This window comes from Medicago sativa, chromosome 5 (genome assembly GCF_051527215.1).
Source record: "Medicago sativa cultivar Bolivia chromosome 5, Bolivia_mono, whole genome shotgun sequence".
In the NCBI taxonomy this organism is placed as follows: domain Eukaryota; kingdom Viridiplantae; phylum Streptophyta; class Magnoliopsida; order Fabales; family Fabaceae; genus Medicago; species Medicago sativa.
The window spans coordinates 52,243,905-52,262,545 of NC_140753.1; the positions used below are offsets into that span (position 1 = coordinate 52,243,905).

General features: G+C 38.0%; 1 protein-coding gene across 1 annotated transcript; it reads right to left on the bottom strand.

The window, feature by feature from the left end:
• Positions 1-331: 331 nt before the first annotated feature.
• On the bottom strand, positions 332-18,200 carry LOC146922889 (E3 ubiquitin-protein ligase UPL1-like). The gene is made up of 17 exons (XM_085715679.1): positions 18,020-18,200; positions 17,628-17,756; positions 13,683-13,778; positions 13,365-13,568; positions 6,666-13,218; positions 5,466-6,520; positions 5,085-5,384; positions 4,802-5,006; positions 4,306-4,580; positions 3,935-4,212; positions 2,413-3,514; positions 2,187-2,333; positions 2,016-2,096; positions 1,710-1,935; positions 1,439-1,578; positions 761-867; positions 332-585 (listed from the first exon to the last, which is right to left on the bottom strand). The coding sequence occupies exons 2-17, from the start codon at positions 17,721-17,723 to the stop codon at positions 483-485; spliced, it is 10,968 nt and encodes a 3,655-aa protein (XP_085571805.1). The 5' UTR covers positions 17,724-17,756; positions 18,020-18,200; the 3' UTR covers positions 332-482.
• Positions 18,201-18,641: the final 441 nt, after the last annotated feature.

Consider the following 18,641-nt stretch of genomic DNA (forward strand, 5'->3'; position numbering starts at 1 on the left):
GTTTTTAAAACTATGGCCTAAACCAAGTTGCAACCAGCTGAACTTCAGAGTCTAGAATAAAGATGATTAGAATACAAATATGTGTAAACCTTGTTCATCTTCCTGTTATGAAAATGAATAGAAATATGTATTCATCTATGTTTTCCATACAGAGAAACAAGATGTCAACAAAAAGAGGTAGATTTAGTTTAATCATAGCAACCTCCCCGCATCTTTTAAGGAATAGTTTACAATAATATAAAGATCAAACTAAAACATGGGATTTACCACCTAAGACCACTTTCGGATCATTAAATGATTATGGGATTTCTAAAAACTGCAAAGCAGTTAATTGAAAAACTGCCAAAGGGACATTTTCTATTGCGAAGATACTACTGTACAACATATATAGACAAGATATTTAAAAAATATTCAAACCCCTGTACCACTCAATTCTATTCTGAAATAAACTCCTAATCTAAAATGTAATACAAATACAAATCTTAACCAAATCCAAATCCCTCACTTGCTTCATGAATCGCTAGCAGTAACCTTTCTTCCAAATGTTGTTTAGATGGATACTCCGGCAAATCCAATTGATTGAAACTGCACAAAGAAAATTTCATGTTTAATTAGTTTCAAATCAAATAACAATAATGATTGTGGTGGCAATGATGAATGATGATCAAGTGATAACATTGCATGTCGGCTATAAATGATGCAAACAGAAATCAAATATGTATTATATATGGAGTGAATTTCAAAGGGCAAAAAGATGTACCAAGTATGAGCAGAAGGCAAGTGATCAGGACTTCCATATGCTTTATGTATCTGAAATTTCTGGGAGCCTGAAATTCCTTGAAGAGCACTAAAACCTTCCAAAGGCACCTGAAACATCAGTGATGAAAATCAGAACCTCAAATTGCACTGTAAATGTTAACGGCTCTACTAGTTCAGGTGTCTATGACATTTCATTTTGTAGAATAACGAATACTATGTTTTGTTCCGTTTTGGAAAATTGTTTCCTGTTTTTGTTCAGTAATATTAACAAAACCGATACCCATCAACTCCTCATTAAAAGATTTGTACACAATTGTGAATTTGGAAACTAGAAACAAGGTGATATTCTTATACAAGTGAAGATAAACGATGGAAGTAAAGGCAAAAAGGTCCTCATCTTCCGAAGGAAACAGACAAAAGCTTAGTCCTCAAGATCACTAAGATTACCAGTGTAACATAAAATTACATTTAAGGTAACGCAAACTACATATTCAGCTTAATCATGTGAGACTCAATATTGACTAAAATCAATCACAAATAAATCGATGGCTCATAAAATGGGTTAATTGACAGTAGCTAGCGTATTACGGAACTCATCCTTTGTTCGCAGACCATGAAAAACACAGTATTTGAGGTGATAAAATATTAGAATACTCAAAGCTCTTTCAGCTGTGTATACCTTGGATGTGCCAGTTACAAATTGCAAAAGGCGAGCCTTGTCTTCTTTGCTTAAGCCTTGAACAACCTCCCAAAACCATTGAATAACTGGCGATGCAGCACTATAACCAGAATATTCTGTATTTGCTCTCAAGTCATCCACTGAAATAAAATGCACAACTGATAAACCTTCCCTTTCATGCAATATAAATACTCATGAACACAGCAGGCAGGGAAAGAAAAGAAAGAGTAAAGACATCAACAAAAGGAATGGAAAACAATGAAAGTCTTACAATCAATATCAGGAAGCCCACTGATCAATAATTCAAGCTCTTTGTCATTGAATATGGATATCAACTCTCTGGGAATTAATTCACTGAACCCTTCCAAGAAAGCATTTATTTGAGGTCGAATAGCAGTTGTCAACCGATGCTCAGCAACCAAATCAACATACTGATGCTTGTTCTCTTCAGTAACTTTGATATTCCGTCCGCCAGGAATCAACTCATAATCAGTCACCTAGACATGTTCGTCAAGATTAGACTAAAAATGCACTATCCAATATACAATATCAAAAGGTTTAAGGGCACAGTCAATACTTCTGTTCGTTCATATAAGATCAATTTTTCCTCATCTGCATCAATGCTAAAAGTAAGATCCAGAACATCACTGATATCATTCTGCAATTAGACCAGAAACAAGATATTATCATCACATTAACAATTAACAACATGTGAAGACAATACTGAAATGAGGGGTATTGCACTTACCTCAAGCATCCATTTCAAATTTTTGAAATAGTCAGGGTCAATGGCTTCAATATCATGATATGTAACCTTCACCCCAAGTATGTGCTTGTAGAATGAGCGAGTAAAATGAACATCCAAAAGTTGACCATCAAATAGTGCTTTACCAACCTGGATAATGTAGAAAGGGGTAAGTAAGAATCATATATGACCAACAGCAAGCATTAAGAGCAGTTGCAAACACACTCACCACTCTACCAATAAACTTGAAATAAGATAAATGTTCTGTTTGATAAACAGAGTTAGGGTTTGGTTGAAATGTTGACTCGTTGCCCACTGTAGTAAAAAGCAGTGCTCCCTTGTCAAAAATAACTCTGGACAACAATTGATACCACTCCCTTGTAAGTCCTCCTGCATCGATACCTTCCTCCCCTTGAAAGTGAACAGTCAACCTTCCCTTCAAATCTTGAGTTGGTCTCATGCGAAGTTGGTTATAAGAATCTTCTAGAACATATGCCCTTCTTACAGATATTCTTAACGGGCTATGGTGATGGTCATGCTGATGCTTAATTTTTGATCGGAAGTGAGCGCGCTTGTTATCAAAATCGATAAATCTTGGAACCTTCAGCATGAGTGAGAAGGATTTCTCAAGCAAACCAGGATTTTGCCTTATAAAAGCATTTAGAAGCTTCCTATGTTTCTCTGAGAACTTGACAAAAGCCATATTTTTCTCATCTACTTTCACAGCAGGTCCGGATACTTTCTGCGGAGATTCGGATGTACTGGCATTCTCAACGTCAGAAATAACAGGAATACTTGGGTCATGACTAGCACCTGGCTGTGCAGGATGCAATTTCTCACAAACCACAAAGAAAGATTCTATGAATGGCAAGATATTTTGAGAGCCAGCTGGAAGTGGAGGCATGGTACCAGCTGGTTGAGAAGTAGAGGAACTAGATGGGGTGACAAACTCAGATGTAGACTCGGAGTAGGACTCTATCTTGCTTATGCAACAGCTCAGCTCCTGCCACAATGGTTCTAATGCTGAATTGATTTGCCAAACCTCAGAAAGAGCAGCAGGATTAACTCTGTCACCATGATCCTCAGTTAGTGAGGTGACAAGGGAACTCAAGGCTTGCAAAACTCTCAAAATTGCAGCTCCATCTGTAGATGTAGTACTCAGAAGAGCTTTCATAGCTTCACTGAAGACACGTAACTCAGCCATTGCAGAAGATGTCAAGTTTTGAACTGCTTCAGCCAGCTCAGTGACAAAAAGCTGACAATGAGTTGGAGCAATGGCCACCAATTTCTTCACTACCTCCGCAACAAGAGTATATGCATTATCTGACAAACTGAAAGAAATGCATAAAATATCAGATCAACCCCAGCATCACTAAAACATTAACATTGCAAATATGTCACTACAACAATAATAGCAAGAACAATCTGGTCTGATGATGAATGATACCAGTTGTGGAGTTGGTACAATAGCAAGAAAATGTACATCGATAACAAAACCAACATTATAGATTGTAAAGTTATTTAGGAGTGTTGTTATAACAAAATCAAGAAATGCACATAGAAAACAAAACCAGCATAACTGATTGTAAAATTACTTAGGAGCTCTCCTAAGTAATTATTTATCATCCCTACCCTCAACCAGAACCAGGAACTCCTAGACAAGATAAATAAAATAAAAAAAATAGGCATATTGGCAAAAGGAGAGACAAATGGACCCGCACAAATCAAGAAGCAAAGGCCTATAAGCATACCCTTCATGTGCAAGCAATGAGCACAGGAGCCGGAGTTCAGATTGTGGCAAGTTACTCAATACTCTCCGAGACTCAGATTCTATAATATCATCAACGGGTGTGGGTTTGGATGAATCGTTAACTGTATTAGATGCATCACCAGAACCTGCATTCGTTTCTGCCTCGACAGCAGAAATTTGAGGACCTGACGATGGATTTGGAGTTGAAATCAAGGATTTATCAGATGGACTGGACTTGCTTCCAGCACTGTCAATGATTACATCCAGTAAATTTAGCAGCTGAAAACACAAGCACGGGTATATCATGTCAGCATTGTGTATGCATATTGAATCGAATAGCATATACGCCAATAAAACCAACCAAATTATCACCTGTTCAAGATGGGCTATGCTCCTCAAATAAAGTGGCTGGTTCAAAAGAGCCAAAAGCATTGCAATAGAGATGTACCCTCCATTACTTTCACCTATATTGACTTCATCTTCAACAACCATCACGGCTTTGCCACGTGCATCACTAGTGTTATTTGGTTCTTTAATCTCAGGATGAGGAAGCCTAGACTGAAGCAAACTCTTTGCCACATATAGATGATTACGAGCAAGGTAGGTGAGGGTTTCAAGAACTCGTCGAGACAGCAGTGGGGGTACTCCTGTGTAGTTAAACAATATGAAAGGTATTCATAAACTAATTTATTATTAAATAACGAAACGAAGTGCCCCAGACAATGTTACTGGCCAATTTATCCAAAAAAAAAAACAATAAAGAAAGCTGCTTTGAAGATTGCTTATTTGGGAAGACTCAAGTTTGCAAGCACCAACTTAAAAATTATGTTCCACAGGACAGTTGAATAAAATAATCAAGTATTCTTACCATCAAAAGACTGAGGGCGTGAATACATTACATTGCTCTGACAGCCATATAATCTATACGGTGGCTCAACAGTGCCAAATGAACTGACAGATCTTCTCACATCAAGCTTCAGCAAGTCCATCAGAATTTTCACCAAAGATATTCTTGTTTCACTATGAGCACAAAGATTTAAAAGAAGCCTCTGCAATTGGCCTTTGTAGAGTGGCTGCAAAATTAAAAGATAAATTATAGATAATATAATAGGACTCATTTAGGAAGGCTTCTTTATATCATAAATTACTACCTGCACCATGCGAAATAACCGAACCATGCCATGCAAGGCTTCCGTATCAACTAGTGGAGCTCCATCAGCTTCAACAACCTTAGTTCCACTGGACCGGCGTGAAGAAATAGGCCCCCCTACTGCATCTAGGCCAGAACCAATGCCATCACGTCTTGATGTCTCACCTCTACGGCTTCTTGGATACATACCAAAGAGGGTCCGACTGTAACGGTGTGCATACCTCTCCCGCAACATATTTGCCTCAGCGACAAGGGCAGGTGTAAGATTGGCAAGGATGTTATCAGATGAAGTTAACAGAACCTGAAGAAAATAAGAAAAGACAAAAATCAGACACAATCGCATCACACTTTATTACAAATTGCAGTCAGTTCGTTAACTTGCCTCTTCTCGTAAATCTGAAGGAAATGTTGCAATTATTGAGACTGTATCCATTTCTACAGGTTGACCTTCCAACTCCTGAGACTGATTTAACCTCTGTGCTTGCTGTTGAGCTAGAACTTCTGCTCGAATATCTGCAGGGAGGGCAGCAAGGAACTCTGGGTCAATATCCCCAGAGTTCTGAGATTCGACATTTGGTGGCTGAGCCACTTGACCTTGCTGTGCAGAGAGGACTTCAGCACGCAGCTCCTCAGGAAGAGCATCTAGAAAAGCAGGATCAATTGCTCCTGATCCAGCATCACTATTCACTTGCTGCTCTGCTGTTGGACTCACTTGATCTGCATCACGACTGGAATTCTCAGAAACTTCAGCAACACTGTGAAGGGGTGTATCTCTTCCAATAACAGGGGGAAAATGACCAGGAGGCATATTTGCTCTTCTTGAGCGTGCAGCCTGTGAATCACCAGCTATTCTGTCTGCAGAAACCTGTCTTTCCCCACCATCATCATGGCCATCAGCACTTCCAATCTCAACATCTAGGCTCCGGAGGCTTTCCCCAAAAGTTGCTCCGCTACCACCACTCTCCTGGCTCACAGCTTCAACATCCCTCAAAGCACCATCATTATGCTCGAATGGAATCTCAGCAGCCGGTGAGTGACTGTTTGATACATTTGTTTGCTCTCCTGTCCCTGCAGGTCTGATACCAGCATCATTACTGTTGTCAATTATTGAAGGAGTAGTTATACTAACTCCTTGGATAGCATTACTCTCAACAGGGATTTCTGGCATTGCACTGCCTGAATCTTGTGCCTGGCTGGTTTCAACATTACCATGAGAACCTGCTTCTGCTACATCCTGATTAGGCGAGTTTTCAGGGGTTTGTTGCCTTAATTGAGAGACAAGCAACTCCTCAAGGCCTTGTGGTACAACACTGGTGTTTGATCCACCACTCTGTTGGGTATTATCAGTCCACAAGTTCATACGATTTCCATGGCGTCCACTTCTCAATGATCGAAATATATTATCCAAACCTGATGTGTTGTTCTCCATAAGACTATCTGGAAATTTAGTAAGATACCAAAAACAACAGTCATTAAAACTACATAAAACAGAAAAATAACAATTAATGAAATAAGAAAGAAAAAAAAAAAACTCATTATGGAACAATATATCAAAGTGCAATAAATGTGTTAAGAAACTAACCTGACTGCCCCGTAGATGGGGGGAATGAGGAAGAAGGATCAACCAAGAGTGGGTGGCGGGAAGGCGTAGCAGTATCACCAGTTCTTCCCAGAAGATTATAAATAGATGTTGTCCTCCCTGGGCGTCTAGAGCCGAAAACTTCAACTGGCATTACATGAAAAGCTTCATTTGGAAAGTTATTATCTCTGCCAAGAACTTCAATGTGGTCGAGAACATTAATTCCATTAATGCCCTCCTCAAGTCGCAGTATAACACCATCCTCATCTTCCTCGTCTTCCTCATCATCTTCTTCCATCACTTCATCATCAAACTCATCATCATCAATCTCATGGTCATCTTGATCTGTGTCAGGATGTGGCAAGTGATGGACTTCGTGTTCCAAGTCATTATGTTCCTCATCATCCTCGTCTTCATCTACATCTTCACCTTCATCTCCAGACATATCATCATCCTCATCGTCATCTTCGTCAAGATTCTCTTGGCCATGAGGTTGGATTTCAAATTGTAAACCTACACTTTCCATTCCATTTTCAACATCTCGTGCATCCTCAGAATTTTCATGCATGTAATGATCCTCGTTAGAAGGAGCAAAGTTCCCATCAAGATCTTGATCATGTTCCATGTCATCGGTAACAGCTTCAGACCCGCCATAAGTCTGACCTGTGTAAGGTCCTACTTGATCAGCCTGACGAGAACCATGATTGGCTTGAGAAGTTGTTTCCATGGACTGAGACATATCACCAATATTATCTATTCGTCCGGGTTGTTGTAGATCAGGTTTTGCTTTCCCTGCATTAGAATCAGCTGAATGGATATGCTCCTTGCTAACCAACTCAAGAGCTTTAATAATACCAGTTGCAACTTTAGATGAATCAGCATGATCCAGGTCCAAAACTTGAAGAGTACGAGTAAATGATTTAACCAAACCAGCATCAATAAAAGTGGCAGAGGCCTCGGCTGAGATGCATGAACCAGAAGGTGTGCGAGCAGCCAAAACATCATTAATCAGATCAACAAAAACCAGAATTTCATTGCCTGGATGCTCAACGCCATGACAATCAACAAATTCATTGATGATGGAACTAATCTCACTAAAAATCCTCTTCCTAGCCTCTGTGGAACGGACACAAGCAGCCACCATAAACTGGTTAGCCCTGGTTGCTAGTTTCTGCCTCCAATCACCGTCAACTTTCTTGTCTTTTTTGGAGTTTCGAGAATATGGAAGAAAATTATGAAGAATGTGGTAGAATATTCCACCGATGCTTATACCAACAGGACTCTTCTGATAAGTGACCCTACTGCTGCTCAATTCAGCATCTCGTCGAAGTAGAACATAAACTGATGATGAATAAAACAATAATATCTCTGTCAAAAGCTTCAAAATAAAGACAATTTTCGCAAGTGATGCAGAAGCTTCTTGACTACTGGTTTCATTTCCGTCAGACACAGTAGCGACCGCTTTTCCTTTTCCCTTGCTCGTAGAGACATCAATGTCCATGTCACTTGATGCTGTGGTGCCAGGAAGAACATTTGGGTCAACATCATCCTTCAACGGGGGAATAAAAGTGCATATAGATTCAAGCAGCAGTTCTATCACATCAATAAAACTTTGACTAGGTTTTCTATGACCTTTGACACTCTTGGTATTTGAATCGTGAATTTTGCCATGGCCATTGCCAGAACCTGCTGTGGTTGTATGCCCAACACCAACCTTACCATCACCATTCTGTACTTTTTCTTTCTCCAATGATTTATGCTTATCCTTTTCTTTCTCCTTCACTTTGTCTTTATCTTTCAGCAAGACAATGTAAGGTCTTTCACCTACCATTTCAACCTGGCACACAGATTGTGCAGCTTGCATAAAAACTGCTGGATCCCGAGCAATCACAGAAGCTAAATTTGAAAGAAAATTGCGAGGATTGACCCTTCCATTTGGATGCCGGTTAGGCACAGTTAAAAGATTGTGTTTTATCTCGGATTCCATTGCTTGACGGAGTGTCTGTGGATCTTCAAGAATATGACGGACAATACTGGCAGCAACATTGTCAAACCCAGAGAAAAGACTACTTGTTGGCAACGAAAGAAGTAGACTTAAACCACCAGCATCCAAAAAGGCAAGCGCAACAGAATGATTCCTTGTAAGATTGGAACATAAAAGCAGAACAGCGTGCATTGTGTCGGAGGGAAGTTGATTCTTCATACAACTACACGCAATCTCAACAAGTCTCTTCTGCTCATGTATATCGGCATACTTCATTGAGAGCCCCAGTGCAGACTGTAACTTGTTTTGCCTATCTTCATCAATAGTAATTGATGCCTGCTGTTTATTCACAACTTCCTTCTTCAACTGCTCTGTAATTTCAGAATTTAATTTTTGATCCACCTGCAGCAACCTGTCTAAGGCAAGAAAAGCAGCTGTGACCCATTTTGGCACCTGCTGTTTCTCCTTGCCATCAAGACTAGAATCCCACTGGTAGAGTAGATCAGAGGCAATTTTGATCAATCCACTCTTGGAAGCAGCTTCTCGTGCCACAGTATCCTCGTTAAGAATTAAAGCAAGAACATGAAAAAGAGTAGCCAGCATGGTGTAATTTTCATTGCTAGAAACCAAACCACACTCTTTGATTCGGTCAACAATAAATAAGACAACACTAGATCTATGTTTACCATCATCCTGAGAGCAAATCATCACAAGTAAGTCGCGGACAGGAAAAGCAAGAGGTTCTTTCATCAGAAGTTTTGTGCAAGAAGATAACAACTCATCAACAGAAGGAAACTGTACTGTCTCTTCTTCAAGCTGTTGAACAGCTTCATTTTCATTTGCATTTGGAACGGCATCATTGGTGTCTGATTCAGAGTTCCCAAGGGACATTGCAAGTGCACGAGCAAGTTCATCATCTTCTTGTACTTCTTCTGGATGTGAGAACAACCACTCCATCGCCAACTCTACACTATTCGACCCAACATGCCTCAAAGCTTCCTCTGCTCTAGACCGCGAAAAACCCATCTCTACAATGGTAGAAATAGTTGTTTCATTAGGAGGCGGTCCAGTAATACGAGAACCACCACTGCCATTTACATTTTTTACTTCAACCCCTGAATAGACATGCCTAATGATGGAGATAACTGCAGAAATAAATTCATAACTACAGTCACCAAACTGGGGATGAGTCCAAACAGGAAGCACGGTCTTCAACACTGTGGATTGGAGGACTTTCATAAAAGTCTCAGGGTCCCTTGGAAAAGGTGTGTCACCATTTGTAAGGGGCTGTGCAAGTAAATGCTTTGTGAATGATGATAATATAAAAGAGGAGGTTACTAAATGGTCCATCAATTTCCCATAACTAGCTAAAGAACCATAAATCCATGAGTTATTTGTATCCTCCTTGTCATCTTGCTTTGCATTTGCATCATCAGTATCCATAGGCGAGGCAGGGACCCGATTAACTGAAAAGAGCAGCTGACTGGTAGCTTCAAAGGTGGTCAATACAGATTGAATAACTCCACGTCCATACAAGCAATTCAACAGAACAGGATTGCATGAATCTGGCCTCTCCATTAGCATACTATCTATGAAGTCAATCACTTTCCCATAATACCGACACTTGGTTGATATGGACTCTTCTGTTCCCGAATGATTTGCATGGCCTCCATAATTCATATGATCTAGAGCAATTGATGCCAAAGTAGAAGCCACTGATTTTGAAGCAGGACTTACATTCACAATATCATCACGTCGACGTGATGGTAGCAGCATTACTTTTCCTAACTCTTGGAACAAATGGGTAATGTGAAATGAAAGTGATCTGACCATGTCACAACAAGAGGTATAATAAGACCTAGTCTTGTCAGATTCCTTCTTGTTAACAGACTCAGCATTATCATCAGACCCAGAATGATGCAACTGGTTACTGGAGCTTGACCGTATGTTTGGCCCAGCAGAAATTGATCGATGTTGGAAACCAGTGGAACGACCCAAATCTCGATACATGTTTATAAGGTCAAAAAACTGAGATTCAATGCTCCATCCTGATGTCCTCCTCCTCAGTAATGGATCAAGTAACTGCCTGAAAGAATTGATCCTTTGCTCCTCGGTTTCACTTGCATCACGTTCTGCCTGTTGGGAATCAGAAGAACAAGAACCCTCTTCTTCAATCCCTTGTTTCTTATTTTCAAGTAGAGCAATTTGCCACAGAACTTCACGGTGGACACTCCCAATGTCTTCAAGGACATCCTTACTGCCATTTCCAAATTCTGTAAGCAACGCACTCACCCACCGGTTGTCTTTCGCTGCAGCAAGGAATAGTAGGAACTCAACAAGGAAAAGGGAAGAAAATATGCCACCATCATTTGTCATTCTAGGATCCAGTAACAAAGGTTCAGAAGCTGCACTAAACCCAGCTAACGCTTTCTTCAAGTGCTCTTTAAGAGAGGAACAGAAGGCTCGTGCCAGAGAAGTTGAGTGATGTTGAGCAAATCCCTTAAATACCATGGTGCTGTGTAAAGCAATGGACATGCCTTCTGAGGATTGAGCAATAGTGGGTCGTAATAACAACTTCAACAAAGATTCAATTCCTGATTTTTCCACAAATAGCCGGCATGTTTCAGAATTTTCCATAGTCCTATGAGTCAATACCATCAAATGAAAGACACATAGCTGAATAAACTGGTCATCACTTATGCCTTCTGCAGCTGAATATGAAGTGCCTGCAATGCAACCATGGCCTTCATTCTCTTTGACTTCGGAATCTGTTTCCATTGCAGTACCTTCATTAGCTTTTCCAGAAAATCCTCTACCATTTTCATCACCAAAAGATGCAATCTTATGGATGATTTCAATGATAATATCCACACCAGTGCTTCTCAATGAGGACACATGACGTAGAAGTTCCTCCACAGCATTTGCTAAAGGAACAATAGCCTCATTCATGGCTAAGACGTACTTTTTGCTGGTGAAAATATCAACAAGGAACCGCAGTGACGAAGATTCTCTAACGGCCTCTAGCCCTTTGGCATTGAGACATATGGCCCCAAGACCATTCGGAATACATGTCAAAGCCTTTGATGAAGGAAGCAGTTCAGATCCAACTGATGACAAAAAAGCATCGGGAAGACCCATATCATGCAGAATAGAAAAACATGTAGGATCTTTATGGATTATTTCGCTCATGACAGTAACAGCTGAGTAGTAAACATCACCTCCAAACTTATCTACATTCTGAAATATCAAGCATAGAGTAGCAGGCAATGAATTGTCGTTAGAATATTGAGATCTTGTGGCGTTTGCAGGTGCATATGTTGCAGAACCAAGTGCCTTGAGGGAGACCTTTATGAGCCTCTTCTGGGAGTACAATTGATCAGTACTATGCCTTGAACTTTCACCAGCGATGAACATGTTATCGTTTTCTCCAACTAATTCAATGACCCTTTGCACTTCTTTCCATAATCTCTGAGACAAAAGCTCAATGCCCCCCAACTCTTTAAACAAAGATACAGCCGAGCTACTATAATCCATAAGCTTCTGAAGGGTTTTCACAGCAAAACACACTAAATGAACATGTGCAGGATCAGAATCCTCCAGAAGCGGCAAGAATGTAGGTACCATACCAGAACCTCTAATACTACTCCCAGAAGTTGACGTTGAAACCACATGAAGCAAATAAAACTGAAGAAGTGCCTCAACAAAGGCAAGGGTTGATGGATCGCTAGAATTTTTCAATGACAAGATAGCCCTCTGGAGCACATTCAGAAGTATCATGCGGTTCCCACCGGCAAAACTTGAACTAGATCCACTAAGTATCCGTGCCCTTTCATGCGATGAAGTATATGCTGCCAACTGGGCTCCTAATGCAAGCATTGCGAGTGTTCTGATAGATCCAGATATGGTTTCTTCAGATCGCACAATTCTAATTAACTCATTTGTATATTCCGGTTCATTAGCAAAAAAGGACACAAGTTCATCATGAGCATCGCCAGATTGAACCAGCACAATGAAAGAAAGTAGGCATATCCTGCTGTAAAGCCTGCATATCCTAGGAGACCGAAAGGCGTGAGCATATCTAATTCTAGAGAGCAGCGAAAATCTGAGCTCTGAAGGAATGTTATATTGTTCAATGCATTGCTTCAGCAATGACAAATCATCTTCTTTGCGGAGATGTAAATCTGGCATATGTATGACTCTCATGCCGGGGGAAGATGTATCTGCACTGCGTTCTTCACTTTGTGCACTAGGTCCATGTAATTCAAAATAAAGAGTAGTGCCTATGCGATAATTAGATTGATCACCACCAATCTCTACATCAGAAGGAAACAAGCTTAGTGCTTCATTTTGGGCTTTCTCATTTGCCATTACACAAGAGTACAATCCCAGTCCCTCCTCCTTGCTTCCCCAACCCTGTGCTAGCGATAAGAGAGAGCTGTTCACTGAACCACAGCTAACCATCTTTGCATTTCCATGAAGCTTAGAGGGATTAATTTTTACAAGTGCAGAAAGAGTCTCTAATGCAGCAATAAGAATCTCGGGATCGGTTGATGCTAGCAAAAGCTTGAAATGCTGAGGAAATACATAGTAGTGAAATTTAGTACCACAAAAATAAAATTAAAAATCAAGACCAGACTTACAAAGGAATAATTCCTGTCCAACTTTCCTCGTAAAAAAATAAAAAAATAAATAAATAAATAAATATATGTCCAACTGACCTCTATGCCATCAAAGGTGCTCTTATTTGGACAGTTCTCTAAAATTATTTGCATCACCCGCAATATTTGCAGAATATCATGTTTTGGTAATGGGCTGTCAACTTCTAGATTCTCTAACAAAGTGAGGTCATTTCTACACGATAAATAAGTCTTGAAGTATGTATCAAAATGAAGCAGCAATGGTCTCCAGTGATGAAAATTCCCCTGAGGTGAAAAGCAATGTATAAGGTACTGTGAAAATAAAATTACGGTGCAGCAAAACAAGCAGACCTTTTTTTTTCGCAAATATAAACAAGCAGACTTTTAGAGTAATATTACCTTGTCGTACTCCCACCGAAAGCCAGATAGTGGTATAGCTATATCTTGTAGCGGACACTGGATGACCTTCTCAATGAAGGCTTTGACCTTAGGAGGCTGGAACCAAATAATCACCAAATTTAGATGACAATATATGGATAAGGGGGAAACATATGACAATACATAAATAGATACAATTATATATGTATCCACGAAGATGAAAAATGCATACAAATAAATCCAAGAGTACAAAACTTATGGAATGTGGTTGAAGAAAATACATAATTGACGTCATGAATTGCTCGTTGTAATCAATTTCAACTGAGGAACAATCATATTAATTAATCAAACTTATAGAAAAAGAAAACTTGCCGCTCAAAAATAATTCTAACGAAAGGAGTATATGGAAATGGATCCCACAATTTAACCGAACATCCTAAGGAATCTGCCACTCTCCATCCATAAAAGAAATACCAAATCCTAAAGGCATACAACTACTTAATAGTATTTAATCATCCTATATTTAGAGATTTGGAACACCACAAAAACGCACCTATAAGGCTTGTGGTGCATTATTAATTAATTATATATCGGCATATCACTTTCCTTTATGTAAAACACATGTTGGGTGTTTGAATCCTGAATCCAGCACTAGCAAATTACTAATTAAATTAGCATTTAGAATATATGTCAGTGATGGAATGTATCCTAATCAAATATTGAGGTAATGTTATCTTAATTATATTCTTGAAGTCCAGTAAGACAAAAGCTTTTAAAAAATAATAGAAACCAAAGTAACTATGTCCAAGGTGTCTACTACTTTCACAAACTACTGTTTGATTACATCGCAATGGCAGAAAGCAAAACTTTCCAAATATTAAATATAAATCCTCAAACCAAAATCAGAAGGTCAATGAAGTGAGTTGCTTATACTGTTCGAACTTTCTTCATAATTTACAAAGTTATGGAACATAGTTTTCTTTTCAGAAACCTCTCTATCAAGGTTGTCAAGCGCCAGGTCTAGATCGTACGATCTCACGCGTTCTTCTCCTTCAACCGTGCCGAAGCAGTGCGAAAATCGTGGGAGAGGGCGGAGCGGCCGGCGCGCAGAGATAGATCGGAAGATCGTGGGAGCAGCGATCTCTCTCGCACCGGCTTCACACCTTTCGACCCATGCGACCCGTTTTCGACCCAGTTCGTGCCTTTCACATTGGGAATAATAAAAGCTCATTTATTGGTAAAAAAAATAAAATAAAATCTTATTTATGATTTCGTTGACCCATATTGCTTGCTGAAAAGTCATGCAATGAGTGTGCCAGCTAATTGCTTGCTATTCTTAATATAATTTTTAATGCTTTTCTTTACTAGAATTTTTATTTTTTAATGGTAATTTGCTGACAGTACTCTCCTTTTTAAATGATTTGATTGTTTTTATCCTTAATAATTCTTATATTTAATATTCTTTAAAAAAAAATCGTATATTTAATATATTACTTCATATATATTTTGATAGTTATTTTTCTGACAAATTATTTTAATAGTTAATACTATTGGTTATTAATTATTTTTCTTAATTATAATATAACTTCGTTTCTGGTGGGATCTTGGGATCATACGATCTATGTTACGATCCTATGATTTACGATTTTTTGTTATCCAATCGATCTTAGATGAGATTTCGATTTTGAGAACCATGCTCTCTATTCAATCAATCTCATACTAAATTCAAATCCACCATTAAAAAAAAATACATGTTATAAAATCAGTAATCCAATAATCAGTAAATTCTGCACTGAAAATTGATTATCTAATCACATGCAATAATAGTTTCCCTACCTATGTATCCCATCTCAAGCAAAACCTAGTTACTAGTTTTTCTATTTAAATAAGCTATTTCAAAATAAAAAATAATTGGATAAGATATTTTATAGTAACTACACTCCTTTGGTTTATACAACTTCAACAATAAACTTCTGTTTTATGCTAAGTCAGCAAGCTGTTGGGGAAATATGGTTTCAGTAGGTTGTAAACAGCGTTACTAAAAAATGTGACACAGATACACACTTTATAATTGGTTACCATGGTAGAATAAGAATTCTTTGGCAACTGTTTCTCTAGAAGAGAACTGTTAATTTGTACAAAAAACTTTGCATAAAACAAATGACGAAAATCAGGCAACAAAGCATGTTATATATCAAAATATTGGTGTGATAAACAAGGGCGGACTAGATGATGGCACATGAAAGTTTCATGTAAACATTTCTGTAACAGTCAGCACTTGTCTTCTCTCAAAATTTTCTCACTCTTTTTCATTCTTTCACACGTATCATTGGTTTCTATCAAGCTACAAATTTCTCCTTTAAAGCAAAAGCATATAAGAAAGACAACATTTTTATTTTCCTACAGGTTGATGTCAATTACTTGCCAAAAAAAATATTTTCCTATTTTAAATCAATAACGCTTGGGGCTTCCAGCAAACTAATATCAATCAAATGCAAAGTTTGTTTTCCTGACTATGTCATTTCTAAATGCACGCAATATAATGATGCTTCATATTGCTTTATTTTCCCTCGCGCGTAAAACCATTCGTGAACTTTTAGATTAAAACAAAAGTGCTATACAAACACAAAATATACACTTTATTTTTATTTTTTTGGTTACACGAAATATACACATATGAAGCAACATAATTTTGGGTGGCAAGTGCCATTTTAAAGTCTGCAAATGAATACAAAGAATAAGATACAATACGCTAAAAATCAGAAAAAGAAAAAAAAAACACAAAGGTGTGCTTGTATAAATAGCTTAATTAAGCCCTTATTCAAAAAAAAAAAAAAAGTTTTTCTTATAGGAGCTTATATATGTCTTGTTTCTTGCCTAAAAATAAAAGTTGTTTCTACAACTAAAAAGTTGAAAAACATACATAAAGGGATGTTTGGATAAAAAAACTTAATCAAGCATTTGTTCATACTATCACATATGAGCTTATGTATATGTGGTTTCTACAACTGAATAGGGAACGAGCGTGAACTTCACATAGTATCAATATAATCTGTTTCAATTAACTATTGTCGGACCGTAGCTTATGCACATATATTGAACTATTTTCATAATATGTTACAAGTTCAAATAAACCCTTAAATCACCATAAAGTCGTTAAAAGTGCACGGGAGTCAAATTTTCGCATAATATTAAAACAAATTAAACTATCTTCCAGAACTTAAGAAAATTAGCCGAAAACCTCTATCGCATTGACACTTGCTCCCTCCGGACACACTATTATAAGCAAAAATCTACTTTTTTAGATTCATTGAATAAATATGTATTTGGTCTTATATTATAAAGCAGATTTGGTCTTATATTATAAACCAGATACATGACTTATTCAATGAATCTAAAAAATAGGTGTTTGCTTATAATAGTGACCGGAGGGAGTATGATGGAAGGCATCTCCAATGTCAGACATCTGCCGACACGACACTGACACGTGGAACTACATTCAATTAATTCATTTTTTCAAATATTTACCTGTGTTGCCATGTCGTCAGTGTCTGACACCAAACCTTTGTAGTACCCATGACGTCACCTTTGTAGTATCATCACGTCTGATGATAGACATGTTCAATGTCTGACACAACGCCAACACATGTAACATGACACCAACACATGTAACTATGTTCAATTAATTCATATTTTCAAAGTTTTACTGGTGTTGATGTGTCGTGCCCCGTGTATATGTCAGTGTCCAACACAATATCAACACATCTAACTACTACAATTAATTCATATTTTCAACTTTTTACAGTAAGACAACTTACGAACAAAGTCACTTTTTATAAGTTCTCTCAAACAGGCTCACAAAACTTTAATACCAGTACATGCTCAAATAAGCGAATCCAAACACGAACTAAACCCTAATAACAAATATCACAAAATAAAAACTGTAAAAGAGAAAAACACACTTACAGGCTCAGAATCGAGCTTAATAGAAGGACCAATTGCACCTTCACTTGACAGAAGTTGACGTAACCTTGAAGGCCAATTCGATCTTAGCGTTGTCATTTAACCTAATCTTCTCTACTCTCAAACCACTGCCTGAAAAGAAAGAAAAAAATCAAAATTAATTTAAAAAAATAAAAAATAATCAGTTCCATTTTTTTAAACAATAATACTAAAATAATCAGATTAAGCAGAATAACAACAAAAAAAAAGTTAAATTAAAGTTGATTAAGCGATAATCGGTGATTAATTAAAGTAAACGGAATTGATAAACACGAAGATGATGAAAAACGAAATCAGCTATTGATTAGATTTACCGAAAGTGTGTGCGTGGAATCGAGAAAGGGATGAACACAAACCTGAGAGATGAGCGAGAATAGGGTTAGGTTCATGAAAATGGAAGAGAAAGAATAAGCGAAACGGAAACCCCAAGGGAAAGGGAGAAGAGAGAGAGAAGGGTTGAGAAATTTGTGTAGTTTGGAATTGGAATCAAAATTTTGGGATTGGTGTGAGGGAGATGAGAATATATAGCGTGAGTATACTGAGAAAAAGAGAAATGGTTACTTAACTATGTTGCTTCTAGAGCGGGGGGTCTTCTCTCTCAACACTACTTTTGTATTACCTTTATGTCCTTAGGTTTTTTTTAAGTTAATCTTCAAATTTTGCGGTCAGACATTTATCGTATAGATTTTATTTATTACCTTTTTTTCCTTAGGTTTGTTAAGTTAATCTCCGAGTTTCGCGGTTGGACATTTATCGTTTAGTTATTTATTACCATTTTTGTCTTTAGGTTTTTTAAGTTAATCTTCGAATTTCGCAGTCGGACATTTATCGTCTTGATTTTATTTATTACCGTTTTTTGCCCTTAGGTTTTTTAAGTTAATCTCCGAATTTCGCGGTCAGACATTTATCATATAGATTTTATTTATTACCTTCTTTGTCCTTAGGTTTATTAAGTTAATCTCCGAATTTCGCGGTCGG

Coding starts and splice junctions, on each gene's coding strand:
- LOC146922889 (XM_085715679.1), bottom strand. CDS start 17,723: ATGACAACGCTAAGATCGAATTGGCCTTCAAGGTTACGTCAACTTCTG. Junction 4,581..4,801: donor ACGCCCTCAGTCTTTTGATG/GTAAGAATACTT, acceptor TTAACTACACAG/GAGTACCCCCACTGCTGTCT. Junction 1,936..2,015: donor TCTTATATGAACGAACAGAA/GTATTGACTGTG, acceptor GAACATGTCTAG/GTGACTGATTATGAGTTGAT.